At 41.2% G+C, this 15,769-nt stretch overlaps 1 protein-coding gene across 6 annotated transcripts in view; it reads left to right on the plus strand.

The window, feature by feature from the left end:
* The window catches only part of ITPR2 (inositol 1,4,5-trisphosphate receptor type 2), a 421,971-nt gene that overhangs the window by 375,305 nt on the left and 30,897 nt on the right, over window positions 1-15,769 (plus strand). For 4 of the 6 annotated variants that reach the window (XM_036302046.1, XM_036302048.1, XM_036302047.1 and 1 more), the window contains one exon: window positions 4,811-4,971. In XM_036302046.1, the coding sequence (XP_036157939.1) occupies window positions 4,811-4,971 (161 nt within the window). Of the gene's footprint in view, window positions 1-4,810; window positions 4,972-11,747; window positions 13,514-15,769 lie in introns of those variants that run through there. The other 2 variants (XM_036302050.1, XM_036302051.1) reach the window with 2 other exon arrangements.

Genomic DNA, 15,769 nt, shown 5'->3' on the forward strand with positions numbered 1-15,769 from the left:
CATTTTCATAGCAAAGTATTGTGAGCACAGAGAGGATCAACTAATTGGCTGTGTCTGTGAGAGTCAGATGGTGGCAGTGGTTGAGCGAGTCTTGAAGAAGGAATACCTGGAAGGCAGGAAAGAGACTAGATGGAGGCATTGAGTTTTCAGAGGATTTAGTGTGTTTGGAGAATGGTGAGAAAGTCAGAGTGATTACAAGAAGTGGATTGTCAGAGCATGAGTCTGAAGATCACTTCAAATTCCTTGGTTGACAGAGATTTCATTAACAGAAGTGAATAAAAAGGTCTAAAGAAACAAATTTTTGACATGCTTGTAAGCTATCCAGAAGGATTTTTATCCATGAGGCTGCTGGAAATAGAAAGTGAAGTTGAGAAGAAAGGTCAGTATTGGGGATAAAGATTGAGAAATCATCAGCATGATGATGGTTGGAACCATGGGAATGGACAACAAAGCTTAGTGAGCAAGAACCAATGAAGATGAAAGATAACCAGTCCCCCTCTTTTTATTTCCCCTCCACTGCCCTGGTCCCTGGCCTCCACCCTCAGCCTCTTCTCCCACAGTCTTCCTCTAAATCCTGCCATTACTGAAAGCCCAGCTCTGAATGTGCTCGCCTCCACGCAAAGCCTTCAGAATAAAGTGCAGGCTCCTTAGCTTTGTGCTTAAAACTCATTATGGTTTGTGCCAACCATAATGGCATATGGTTTGTGCCATCTTCATTTCCCAATGTTCCCTTCTAACCACACCAGAGGGACTGACGCTCCCCTAAACAGGTCATCTACTTTCATCTCTAGCTTTGCCATGCCATTTCCTCTGCCCAGATGGCAAGAGAACCTGGCTTTGGCATCAGAAATATTTTTATTTAAATACTGGCTGACTTTTCCACTAACCAAGGTGTTGACTTGAGCAATTAATTGAATCCCTCTGAATCTATTTCCTCGCATGCTAAAAGGTCAGATTGGATTGTTGGAATTCTAATAGCATATTTAGACATCTTTATAGTTGTCAGCATAAATATGTGCTAAATAAAAATTAAATATCTTTTATTACCATTCCACTTGCCATAATCATGTTTCAAGGCCAGACATTCAAAGCTTTACACCTCTTCAAAACCATTTAAAATATATCTAGTGAGAATTCATTTTGCCTTTCTCTATGCTTTGTGGGCAATTTATACCACTTCAGAATTCTGTTGTCTGTTTCCTCTACCACATTATGGATTAATTGGTAGTAAACACATTATTTTTATAGCCCTATGTGCCTTGCAACAGGTAGATAATTGTTTAAATTGAATACTGAGAAAGTCTACTTCAACATTTCTCTCTTTTTTTGGAGTAACATCTCTGTTGAAGTATAATTTATATACCTTACAACTCATTTGTATAAAGTATACAATTCAGTGGTTTTTATATATTCAGAGTTAGGCATCTATCATCATAATCAATTTTAGAATTTTTTTTCATTGTCCCCAAAAGAAACCTCATACCCTTTAGCTTCATCATTCTCCCTCCCCCAATCTTTTATCCTCCTCAGCCCAAGGAAACCATTGATCTACCATCTGCCTCTATAGATTTTCCTATTCTGGACATTTCATATAAATAGAATTACAGAATATATGGTCTTCTGTGACTTGTTTCTTTCACTAAGTATGATGTTAACGGTTCATGTTGTAACATGCATCAGTACTTTATATTAATGCAGAAAAATTTTTATTGAATGGATATTTTGTTTATCCTTTCATCAGATGATAAACATTTGGAATTGTTGCTACTTCTTTTGGCAATTATGAATAAGCAATCAAATGCTCTAACCCTGAGCCACTGAGCTGTACCCCCTATGGATAATGCTGCTATGAACAATTTATGTCCAAGCTTTTGTGTGGACATATGTTTTTATTTCTCGTGTGTGTGTGTGTGTGTGTGTAAGTGGAGTTGCTGGGTCATATGGTAACTTTATGTTTAATTTTTGAGAAACTGCCAAACTGTGTTTTAAAATAGCTGTGCTATTTTACATTCCCACCTGTAGTGTATGAGGATTCTAATTTATACACATCATCACCAACACTTGTTATTATCTGTTTTTTTATTATAACCAACCTAGTGGGACAATATTTTATTAGTGAAATATTCTTAAGGCATTGAATAAACATTTAGTGGCAACTATGTGCCAGGCACCATTCTAAGCTATTGGGACCATTGATGAAGAACAGAGACAGATGTATCTGCCCATGGACATGCAATAAATGATAAACATAATAAGTTCCTGGATAAAATGACATTTCTCCTATGCTGATTAGCAGACAGGATTTTTCTTGTACAATCATTTTTACCTCTTTACCTTTTTCTTGTTGTCCAGTTTGATTTAACAACATTAATATGGCTATATTCCATCTGTTAGGAGGTGATAAGCGCTATAGAAAAAAAGGAGTGGTTGAGAATGTCCCCAAAAGGGAAGGGAAGGTGATAGGATTAAATAGGGTGATTAAGTTGAGCCACATTGAGACGGTGAGAGTTGAGTAAAAACTAGAAGGTGAGTGAGTTGGTCAAAGAGCTACCAGAGAGAAGAGTGTTGTGGGCAGAGGAAGTGACAAGTTCAAAGGCCCTAAAGTGGGAGTCTTTATGCAAGGAACAGCAAGGAGGCTGTGGTGGCTGGATGAAAGTTAGCAAGGGAGAGTATAATAGGAGATGAGGTTAGAGAAGCTATAGGGCCACATCACTTAAGGTTTAGCAAATACAGTGGGGCCTTGACTTACGAGTTTAATTCGTTCTGAGATTGAACTCGTTAAGGAGCTCGTTAACTCAAATTACTCTATCAACTCAATGCAAAAAATCGGCCGAGAGACAGCTGGTATCTCAAAAAACTCGTTAGTCGGGACACTGGTAAGTCAAGGCCCCACTGTAGATATCATATGGGACATATGGAATAAATAGTTATACTCAACAATTATTCATTGTTTATCTGAGATTCAAATGTAATCAGGCATCTTGTCTTTTATCTGGCCACCCTACTTGCAGGCCATTTTAAAGACTTTGACCTTTACTCTAAGGAGGTGAGGATCTACAGGGTTTGGAAAAGGGGAGAGATGCTATCTCACTTAGATTTTTAAGTGATCACCTGACTGCTATGTTGAGAATAGGCTGTAGAGAATAAGAGTTGACAGGGGGATCCTGAGAGACTATTGTAGTAGCCCAGATGAGAGAGGATAATGGCTCAGACTGAGTGGTAGTGGTGGGGGTGCTGAGAAGTGATCAGATTCTGGGTATATGTTGAAGGTAGAGCCAGAAGAATTTCAATATAGATGGGATGGTGTGTGTGTGTGTATGTGTGTGTGTGTGTGTGTGTGTGTGAGAGAGAGAGAGAGAGAGAGAGAGAGAGAGAGAGAGAGAGAGAGAGGATTCAAGGATGACTCCTAGATTCTGGCTTGAATAACTGAAAAAATGGCGTTGCCATGGAATGAAAAGAGGACTGTGGGTGGAGCAGGGTTGGGAAAAAAGATTGGATTCTATTTGGGACATGCTGAGCTCATGATAGATCAAATAAGATGAGGCATAGCCATCAGCCAGCTAAATTTTATGGTATTTTCCATTAGAATATCCAGTACCATAATTTAAAAGGTCACTCCTTCTCTTGGGACAGATTTTGTACTTTTGTGCTTTGTGTCTTAATATTGAAAGGGTCTTCTTTATGCCTGAAAGGCTCAATGGCCTTTTTAAAAAATATATATGCTTAGGAAAAAGAAAATAACCAGGATTGGAATTCAATTTCCTGGTTTCTTCTCCAACATCTGAACTGCAAAACCAGACTGAATCCCAACATCCCATTTTACTTGGCTTCCTAATCCATTTTTCCATGAATGTTTTTCTTCATCTCCATTCATTTCCTTTCATTCAATCTTCAACCTTTGAGAAAAAAAGAGTGTTACTACCCAGATCCTTTCCTCAATGACCATCCAGAGACTGAAAATGTGCCCCGGAAGTTGAGCAGACGGTCGCCTTCCTAGACTGGCTGGAACACTGTCATCTGAGGGGTGGACAGGTCCGTCAGTCCTTATTGCACTCAGAGCCCAGATCATGGTGGACATTCGCTTACTCTTCACTGATCACAAGTGGTTTTGAAGTTCCTGGATTAAATGACTTTTTTCTTCTGTCCTGATTAGCATGTGTGCCATCTCTTGCACAATCAATTTTACTTTTTTTACTTAGACTTGTGGTCCAATTTAATTTGACTATTTTGATATGGCTTTATTTGAAATTATCTGCAAATTTTACATCTATAATAATACATTTCCAAGTATCTATTGGGGGGAAATGTTAGTTGGGAATAAATCCATAAACTATGGCCTTTTTTTTTCTGGAGGTCTCATGTACTATGTTGTTTTTAATCATAACATAGTAAATTGACGCATGCTTACAGAAAGCATTTTTTCACACATTATTGTGTTTTTAGGCCAGCAGTTCTCAACCTGTGGGTCGCGACCCCTTTGGGGGTCGAACGACCCTTTCACAGGGGTCGCCTAAGACCATCGGAAAACATATATAATTACATATTTTTTGTCATTAATCACTATGCTTTAATTATGTTCAATTTGTAACAATGAAAATACATCCTGCATATCAGATATTTACATTATGATTCATAACAGTAGCAAAATTACAGTTATGAAGATGCAACGAAAATAATTTTATGGTTGGGGTCACCACAACATGAGGAACTGTATTAAAGGGTCGCAGCATTGAGAACCACTGTTTTAGGCTAAGAAGGAAATGCTGATTAAATGACAGATTACATACCTTGTGTTTCCCGTGTTCTGCAGGACTCGAGAGGGACAAGTTTGATAATAAAACTGTGTCATTTGAGGAGCACATCAAGTCGGAACACAACATGTGGCATTATTTGTATTTCCTCGTCTTGGTGAAGGTTAAAGACCCAACTGAATACACTGGACCTGAAAGTTACGTGGCTCAAATGATTGTGGTGAGTGATCAGAGGGTTTGATCTGGAACTGTATTGGATTTTGGATGCTTTTCCTTCTCTACCCTTCCCTTGTCCCGTTTTGTTAACTTTTAAACAGGACTGTCAGTCACTGCAGTATCGCTGTACTGGCTAAGTCATTGGTTCCCAGTGGACTTCTTAGTTATACAAACCAAATTTAAATCTGAGGTGCACAGATATTTACTGCAGAATTAGTTCTGCACCATCTGTCATATCTGTCATCTTCTGGCCTCATACCTCCTGCTATGTCTCAATTCCAAAAATCTGGAACTTTCCCATTGGCAAATGTGAACAGAAGAGTCATACTTTAAGAAATATCTTGAATTGCAGAACTCAAGGGTTTAAGGAAGGGAAGAGTATAGTGTTCGATTTCAATGGGAAAATACTGGCTTTCTGTCTGCACACACTTTGCATAGGGTTATCAGTGCTGGTGATGCATTAGCAGTGACCCTGCCACATCTGGTTGCTTATAACTCCTCATTAAGATTAGTAGTGTTGCACAGAGGGTGTGATTGCCTGTGGTCAAAAGTTTCGTCTGTTTCATAGAAGGTTAAAACCGACTGGCTTAAAGAGAAGCCAAAGGTACAGCTTTAGTGTATCCATGATACTCATTTAGTGAGTGTCATTGCATCTGATATTCTTATAATAAATCTAGCTGTGTATTGGATTTTGTTTTTTTAAAAATCACCCAGCAAAATTGCATTAGCTATTTGAGGATGAGAAGTGTCATGATCCTCTTTGCTGCTCGGTCCCTGGGATAACAGTTGGTGAACACCACAAAGTGACAGGACAGCCATCAGTGGCTCTCTAACCTTCACTTTGGGAGCTTACCATCCACTCAGGAAGACAAACGATAAAATGGGGAGCAACTAAAGAACATGTTCAGAGGCTAACACAGGGGTGGGCAAACTTTTTGACTCGAGGGCCACAATGGGTTCTTAAACTGGACCGGAGGGCTGGAACAAAAGCATGGATGGAGTGTTTGTGTGAACTAATATAAATTCAAAGTAAACATCATTACATAAAAGGGTACAGTCTTTTTTTTTTTTTTTTTTTTTTTTTTTTTTTTTTTTTTTTTTTTTTTTTTTTTTAGTTTTATTCATTTCAAACGGGCCGGATCCCGCCCGCAGGTCGTAGTTTGCCCACGGCTGCGAACATATTAAGGAGTACAAGTTAATATTGCAGTAGTTTACTTTACTTGACAATATTTATGTCACAGGAGATTTAATGTAAATTATATTTTTATAATTCTGCATTTTTAGTACATTTTTATTGACTTGCATCCTACTATAAGTTGTTTCTCTGCGTTCTTCATATGGTAGTAGACAGGACATAATATTATTTTATTCAGTATATCTTTTTCTGCCCTCTCTCCCTTTTAAATTAGGGGAAAAAGTAATCACTTTGAGGATATACATTTATAGTCATTATTTTATAGCCTTGATCTCGAGATGCTCAGAGACTATTGGTGTGAAACATTGTTTCTGCTTGATGGGGAATATAAACATGTAAATAATTACATTGGAAGTGTGACCTCACATTGTTATACTTTATCAAAGTTTGAGTAAATTTAACTAATATATACAGGTGGTGGGCAAAAGTAGGTTTAGAGTTGTTTATATGGAAAAAGACATGCAGGTTATGATTATTACAAGAGCTATATTAACTCAAAAGAATGTTTCCATGGCACTTATGAGACTGTACTTCAGTGCACTGTGCCACTGTGACTGGAGACTGAGTCATGGATTAGAGGGGACAGGGTAGTGACAACAGCATGCACCTTAAAGCCAGAAAAATATGGGCTCAAACTTTGGTTCCCTCACTTATTTTGTTGTATGGTCTTGGATAGTTTGGGTGAGTTTTTGAACCTACCTGAGATTCTGCTCCCTCATCTAAAAGGCAGAAAATAGTTGGTGTGGTATCAGTGAGATGAAATGTAAAATGCTTTTAGCACAGAGCATAGGTCCTCAGTAATTTACAGTTTTCACTGTGACTACCCACATGGAATGACCATCAGATTAGAGAGAGGTGGGGGAGAAGGGAGAACTATAAAGAGAGGAGAGAAGAGAAAGCCAGAGACAGACCTCTCATGTAGGAAAAAGAAGAAAGACAAGTAAAGTAAGTAGAAAAGAAGACAACACGAAGGGCAGAAGGAGAACCAGAAAGTGGAGTGTGTCGACAGCCAAGAGATGAGCATTTCAGTGTCACAGTTCAACGGCATCATTTGCTGCAAAGAGGCCATAAAGACGAGACAGGTCGAAGTCTTTGGAAATTGTAATGAGGAAATCAGCAGGTGCCTTCCACCATGAGAGGAGATGGCTGTGAAAATGTAGACCCATCTTTAGCCTTGACATCAAGACCGGTGTTCTGCCAGGCACTTGTACTTGAATTGTTAGGTATCCACGTACGTACCTGTGTTTCTGTCCGTCCTCTTCTGTCAGCACTCTCTCCAGGACTGTGACAGGAGGCAGAAGAGCTCACAAGCTCATTCCAACACGAACTGTCTCATTCTCATCCAAGCAGCGCACATCCAAGAGAGCAGGCACCGTTCCTGAATGTTAATGGTCAGGGGAAGGAAGGGTGATATTAAGCTCAGAACTGGTGGAAACAAAAAGCCATTCTCATGGAAGATTGTTCATTTACTGAAATAGCCGATTTGAAAACTTCTAAAAATCTATAGCTGATGAACCCAATTCAGAAAATCTGTTACTCCCAGCTCTCTCTGTGGAGATTGTGGCTTTTTGATCCTGATCCTCCTATAAAGAAAGAGAAGATTTTAGAACACATAAGTTGAAACACCTCTACAGCTCAGTTTAAAGACTTTTTTCCCCCCGTCCAACCCAGGGCTAACTACTCTTAACAGTTTGGTAAGAAACCCTCCAGACATGCCCTACCACTTTTATATTTTCTCCTTACAAACAGGTTCATTTACCAAGTTGATTTAAGTGCTTGTTTGTTAAAAGGTCTTTGAAAGAAGCTATAAATTTTTTGTAATTGATGCAGCTTTCATAATCAAGGATTTATGCAAAAGAAAATGAGGAAGTTCCTTATATTCATTCCCAAAACAAGTCATCTGAATTCTGCTACACTAAGTAACTTGGATTTTACCCTAGGCCCTTAGGAAATGCTTCCTGGCTTTTGGTAAAATGAGAAAAAAAGAATATAAAAATTTGGGAGATGTTTCTCCCTTCTGAATATTTATTCACCTCCAATGTCTATACTTTATTGCTATGTCAATAAGGAAGATGTATACCAATAAGCACTAAAACATACATTGTAAATAAATTAATATATTGCCTCTAGAAGTTAGAACCTAAGGAAGTATGTTTGTGCCTCTAAATCCAACCAGTGATAGAGTCAAGATTTGTAAATATTAATAGAAACTCCAAACTTCCGTACCCCCACCTTCAAACTCCACGCCACGCTGTTCAAATATCCTCTGTCTGAGTATCTGAATTAACAAAGAGCATCTTTTGGAACATTGTTATAGGAGATGTGAGTAGATCAAGGTATTCTGGAGAATAGATTTTTTGTCTTGCAAGCAAACCATCATTTTTGATAAGAGAATTGATATTTTGAGCTAGTATTTATTGGGAACAGAAAATGAGAAGGGGGCGGAAACCAAGACGGTGTCATACGTAAACACCGGAGTTTGCTGCCTCGAACAACCACTTCAAAAATACAACTAAAAGATGGAACGGACATCATCCAGAACCACAGGAAGGCTGGCTGAGTGGAAATTCCACAACTAGAAGGAAAGAGAAAAGCATACCGAGACTCAGAGGAGGCACAGTGTGGAAGTAAAATACTAAGGTGCGGAGGTGCATTTGGAGCGGGCTGGCGGCTGAGGGCGCGGTTGTCGTTTTCAATCGGGAGGGAGTCTCAGGCTCTGAGCTCCAGTTCCGGGCAAGTCTCTGGGGACCCAGACTCATACGGGAGAATCGGGACTGTCTGGCATCGGTTGGAACTTGAGGGCAGCTTTCTCTCGGAGGGGCATGCAGTGATTGCCCAGACACTGAGAAGCAGAGCCTCTGAGAGCAGCCATAACTGCTAGCCCCGCCCTGTTGATCCCGTGGGACATGCCCTGCCCAAGCCCTGCAGGGAGGCTTTTGCTGGATAGCCTAAGGCAGAGGCTAGATTAGCACCTCCCTAGAGATCCAGAAGCCAGGAGCCACCCAGAGGTCAGAGTGGGACCATCCAGTTTGCAGCTCTGTGGAACCATAAAGCACATACTCAGGGGGCAGACTCAGTGAGCACCAAAGCCCCATTGAAGCAAGTCTTGCCCTGGAGGGGTGTCTCCAGCACAGAAGTTCTCCCACTGCAGACACAACTGATTCTCACAGCCAATTGGCCTGGAGGTCAATTCCTCCCAGTGATACCTATAACAATCAAGGCTTAACTACAACAAGACTGTGCACAAAGACCACAAGGGGGTGCACCAAGAGTGTCCTCCTCAGGTAATTGGGGAGGCTGAACCACTGGGCCCTAGAGGACACTTAGCACAGAAAACCACTTTATCAACACAGGGAAGCATAAAAAATGCGGAGACAAAGAAACAGGACACAAATGACAGAAATGGAGGAAAGTAAATGACTAGATATAGAGTTCAAAACCACACTTTTAAGGTTTTTCAAGAATTTTCTAGAAACTGCCAATAAACTTAATGAGATCTACAAGAAATCTAGTGAGACCCTCGAGGTTGTGATAAAGGACCAACTAGAAATTAAGCATGCACTGACTGAAATAAAGAATATTATACAGAATCCCAACAGCAGACTAGAGGATCGCAAGAATCAAGTCAACGATTTGAAATACGAAGAAGCAAAAAACACCCAACCGGAAAAGCAAAATGAAAAAAGAATCCAAAAATACGAAGATAGTGTAAAGAGCCTCTGGGACAGCTTCAAGCGTACCAACATCCGAATTATAGGGGTGCCAGAAGAAGAGAGAGAGCAAGATATTGAAAACCTATTTGAAGAAATAATGACAGAAAACTTCCCCTACCTGGTGAAAGAAAGAGACTTATAAGTCCAGGAAGCACAGAGAACCCCACACAAAAGGAATCCAAAGAGGACCACACCAAGACACATCATAATTAAAATGCCAAGAGCAAAAGACAAAGAGAGAATCTTAAAAGCAGCAAGAGAAAGAAACTCAGTTACCTACAAGGGAGCACCCATACGACTGTCAGCTGATTTCTCAACAGAAACTTTGCAGGCCAGAAGGGTGTGGCAAGAAATATTCAAAGTGATGAATGCCAAGAACCTACAGCCAAGATTACTTTATCCAGCAAAGCTATCATTCAGAATTGAAGGTCAGATAAAGAGCTTCACAGATAAGAAAAAGCTAAAGGAGTTCATCACCACCAAACCAGTATTATATGAAATGCTGAAAGGTATCCTTTAAGAAGAGGGAGAAGAAGAAAAAGGTAAAGATACAAATTATGAACAACAAATACACATCTATCAACAAGTGAATCTGAAAATCAAGTGAATAATCTGATGAACAGAATGAACTGGTGATTATAATAGAATCAGGGGCATAGAAAGGGAGTGGACTGTCTATTTTTGCGGGGGAAAGGGGTGAGGGAGATGCGGGATGAGACTGGACAACAATTGTGCACCGATGGATGAGGACAGTGGGTGGGGAGTGAGGGAGGAGGGTTGTGTGGGAACTGGGTGGAGGGGAGTTATGGGGGGAAAAAAGAGGAACAACTGTAATAATCTGAACAATAAAGATTTAATTAATCAAAAAAAAAGAAGAAGAAAAAGAAAATGAGAAGGGTAAAAGAAGGACTGTGCAGGAAAATAAAATAAAGAAAGGGAATTAAAAAATAAAAAATTAGAAGGGAGGGTGTAAGGGATAAATTCTGTAGCCTTTATTCATAATGGCCTCTGAGCATCATTAAGCCCCTTCGCTTCTCCCATTACCCAAAGGACGATGACCAAGGAGGAAAACTCAAAATAGAGATCATTAGAAAAGATGCCCAAAGCTTTCAGATGTTGCTCTGACATTTGGGGAACATTTTCAGATTTTCAGTGTTCATTTGCTGAGATGTTAGGGGCCTTTGGGGATATTTACTAGTTAATTTGACGAACAGCAGGATGAAATCCCTGGTGCCTGGCAGAGAGGCACCACTGCATGTTCAGAGACTGGCTGCCTCCCCCAGTGCTCCAGTGTCCGGGCGGTACTGGGCTGTAACCCTCCCATGACCATGGTTTTGGGGGGATTATTTCCTCATTTCAGTGCATGACACTTTTCAGTTTTTCTACTTATTTGACTCTTGACAAAAAAACTGTTTCCTGACATTGTGTCAGTTTCGACTAGGACAATTTAAGTCATGTTTTCGTTAACGTGATAATCGTCTTGACACACACACAAATGATTGTAAGTTTCTCGAAGGCCACAACTAAGAATAGAGTAGCTGTTTGTTCTGTAATTACAGAACAGGACAGGTTAATATCTGTGATATGTATTAAAAACAATTCGATATACATTGAGTCCCTCCGACAGGCTAGCAGTCGTGCTGTGGGCTTGATATGTAGGATAAATAAGAAATAGTCCCTTCCCTGGAGAGGCTCGAAATGCTTACTGAATGAATAAATAAAATCATGAGCGAATTAACACATGAATGGTTTCTTCTTAGTCCTCTGGTAGTTGGACACAATTTACAGAGAGATACACCAACATAACTGCAAGAGTTTGGGACATGAATTTCTCATTAATCAAATGTCATCTTTCCCCTTTTTGAAAATCAGAAGATAAAAAGGCAGCAGGAAGGGTCAGGCCACCTGAACCAAGTATAATGAAGGCAATATTAAAAACCGGATTTGAGAGACAGGCGTCTTAATCCCTCTGTCGCCTCTCCCCCAGGATTTCTCCAGCCCAGCTCCTCCCACTCACGCACAAACCCTCCGGAGTGTGCCTGGGCTGTTCCACTCGAAGCGGGGCAGGCCTGTGCGTCGGTGGGCATGTCGGCACAACTCACCCTTAAGCACGGATTCTTCATTGTAATCATCTATTAAGACCTCAGAGAGAAATCCTCCTTTTAATGAGACAGAAAAGAAATGGAGTCACCCAGGACTTTAGCTACATAAAGGAGGAAAAGAACTACCACGTTTCCAGATGCTGTTTTCTATGTCCAGAATTCAAAATAAATGTTGCTTAGTTAAACCATATTTTCCAACAGTAACTGTCGGAGGTGGGGGATGTTTGGGCTCATGAAAGACATCGCGTCTTCTAAGATCTGTAGGCACCCCTCCTGCACAAGCACCCTTTGCCAACTTAATTTTTGCATTATTATCGTGTATCATTATGAAATTATATGTTCTGATTCTATTATTTCTAATCTACACTAATTGTGTAATTGGATCTAATTGAGCCAATTATGTAACTGCTCAGTCTTGAAGACCTATTTGAAAGACTTTAAACCTTAATAAGACACTTTTTAAAATGTTTACATATCAGGGCAAGCCCAGGGGGTCCTTGCAGCTCAGAATGCCACAATTAAGAAGTGAACGTTTACATTCAAGGAGCCACCACCTTCACTTTCCACAGTCTAAGTCTACACATGTGTCTTCAATTTAAGAGGGATCTCTTTCAATTCCCGGCCCTGGATTTCAGTGTCATCGTGGAATCTGTCCTCCACACTATTCTACTTTCTTGTAGAGTATTCATATGCAAGATATGCGAGTTGCCACAGTTTTGCACACATTTTAACCTCTTTCTAGGCCTCCTCTTAGTTTGTCAAGTAGCGATAGAAATGGTGAGTACTTAACTGTGTGGCTGTACACAGCGTCATCATCTTGAAGACTCTCCCAGGGGTCAGGTTATTAGACCTCAGGGCAGGAAGCAAGTGTAGGATTTGAGCCAAAGAGTGTCCTCATGGGATTCATGGTAGGAAGCAGGATGGGGAATAAAGATGAGGGCAGGCAGGTGAGTCGCTGACTCGGAGAAGTCAGCAGCTACTTCCTGAGTTCATCGGAAACCCAATTTGCTGGTGTCCAGGTGATAGTCCTCCAAGTTCAAGAGGCAAAAAAATGGATTGTGTTACTTTTTCTAACCAGTGTCGAAAGAGAAGCTCTGTGTAAAGGAGCAAACCTGGGCAGTAGATTCTGATGTTGGACTTTGTAGGATTTTCACCTACAGGGTTGGTGGAAAGACTTCACTTCTCCCATCTGCACGTTACTTTACCCGTCAATGAAATAAATTCAGTCAACCAGTCAGCACCCAGAACAGAACCATCTGAACTGTGCCTGGGTCCTGCAGGCCTCCTGCTGTGCCAGGCCCTGTCCCTTTAGTTGCTTGATCATGGGGAGAAAGGGGAGGCAGGGATCCCAGAAGAACCTAAGCAGAGAAGGCTCCAGGGTCATAGGGGGGCGGGGAAAATTTGGACGGTTTGAGACAATGGCTAATTTGGCAACTAGGAGCCCAGTGTGGCTCAGTGGTTGAGCGTCAACCTATGAACCAGTAGGTCACGGTTCAATTCCTGGGTTGCCGGCTCGAACCCCAGTGTGGGGCGTGCAGGAGGCAGCCAATCAATGATTCTCTTTCATCATTGATGTTTCTCTCTCTCCCCTTTTCTCTGAAATCAATAAACATATATATTTTTTAAAATTAAAAAAAAATTAGCAACTAGGAAAAACCTCAAAGGTTTAACAACTAGTACAGCAGTATCTATACGTACCAGCTATATATGGACCTTGGATAGAATAAGACCTTCCTTAGAGTTACTGTGAGGATTAAATAAAATCATGCAGACTTGCAATACGACTGCTAATCTCCTGACATATGATGAATGCTGCCTATATTCCAGGTGCTGTGCTAAGTGTTTGACGTGACATCTCTTGTACAGCCTTGTAACAGCCCTAGGAGGCAGTCTGCTATTACTATCCCCAGTCTATGCATGAGGAAACTGAGGCTTATAAAGGACTGGTAACTTGCCCAACGTTGCACAGCCAGCAGAAAGGGCTGCTGCGTCCTTCATGTCCCAGGCACACGCAGGTGGTCCATAAATGCCCATTGAATGTTGTTATTCAATGCTCTGGGACCATATGCAGAGCTAGAAGCAGTGGTTCCTTTGAGAGCAGGCCAGGCCACTGCAGCCAGCACTCTCAGCAGGATGCCTTGCGCTAGGCAGACGAGGGACTGTCCACATTCAGTCCAGGGAAGGGAGTGGAGCTGGCGGGAGACAGGAAGTCAGCTGACCATCCTACAATGGCAAGAAGGCCCAAGAGGAATCCTAATAGGAAAAGATGTACTCGCTCAGAGCTGGTGGGCAACTGCAGCTTCCCACAAAGATGAGGCACATTACATCCACAGTTATGGCAGTGCCAGGTGAGAGAGGCAGAGGCCACAGGAAGTTCCGGTTTAATTTGACAAGCATTTACCGGGGAGCACTAGGCATTGATAGAAACAAGAATAAACATTGTCAGTGCCCTCACACAGCCCTAATGTAATAAAGAGGACGGCTATATTCACCAGGAGCTGTAGTGCAAATCAGGACTCTGGTGAGAGATGTAATAAATGTACAAACATGGCAGCTGGAGAAATCCCAAAACAAACTCTACTGGGATGTCCCTGCTTAAAGCCGTTCAGTGGTACTTAGGATGTAACCCACCTTACGCAGTCCGGCCCCAGCCGACTTCATCAATCTCATTTTATCTCCCCTTCCTTAGCCAACTATGCTTCAACTACGGTTCTTTGCAGGAAACATGCCATACTTCTTTCCTGGTCAGGGCCTTGATATGTGGGTGCCACCCATTTATAGTTGTTCCCCAGCTCTTTCCATGCCTAGCACCTTCCCTGACACGCCCACTCCAGCTGCCTTCTTTCCTGACCCCCTGTGGAGCACTCAGATGTCTCTGACCTAAGATTGTGTTTATACTGTGACATGTTTATTTTTCTTCTGTATGACTTAGGCATTCACACATCTGTTTTATTCACTGCAGAGTTCTCAGCACTTAATGAATGCCCAATACATAGTAGGCCCTCAGCATTGGTTTGTTGAACAAATTGAGTAAGACCTAGAGCCTTGCCTTTAACCAGTTTGGCTCAGTGCATAGAGCGTCGGCCTGCGGACTGATGGGTCCCAGGTTCGATTCCGGTCAAGAGCATGTACCTTGGTTGCGGGCACATCGCCAGTGAGGAGTGTGCAGGAGGCAGCTGATCAATGTTTCTCTCTCGTCGATGTTTTTAACTCTCTATCCCTCTCCCTTCCTCTCTGTAAAAAAAAAAAAAAAAAAAAAAAAAAAAAAAAATCAATAAAATATATTAAAAAAAAAAAAAAAAAAAAAGACCTAGAGCCTCCAGAGCCCAGAGGACAGGACGGTTCCTTCTGGCTGGAGGCACCAGGGGCCGTGCACAGAGAAGATTACCAGGACCTTAAACAACGAGGAGGGTTTTGTCAGATGGAATGGAGGGGAATGTATTCCAGGCAAAGTGTGTATCTTAAAGGGAAAGGATGAGCACAGAAAAAAAAGAAAAGAAACTAAAATAGGTGCTAGCAGCTTTGCATGTTATCTTATTTCATTATACCCATTTTATGTAAATCGAGGTTCAGTGAAGTTCATCATTTATCTATAGTGCTCAGTAAATAAGTGCTTGGGCTAGGCTCCAAATGTAGATTTTTCTGGGGGCTGATGTCTATGATTTTACTGTTAGCTGTGCCTTCTCCTCAGAAGAATCAGATAAACTTTGACTGAGATCAAATATATGTATGTCAAGTGTTGGAGAAGAGGTAGAGGGGAAAAACGAAACTAAAAAACAGAAGGCATCCTTT

This window comes from Myotis myotis, unplaced genomic scaffold (genome assembly GCF_014108235.1).
Source record: "Myotis myotis isolate mMyoMyo1 unplaced genomic scaffold, mMyoMyo1.p scaffold_m19_p_3, whole genome shotgun sequence".
NCBI lineage: Eukaryota > Metazoa > Chordata > Mammalia > Chiroptera > Vespertilionidae > Myotis > Myotis myotis.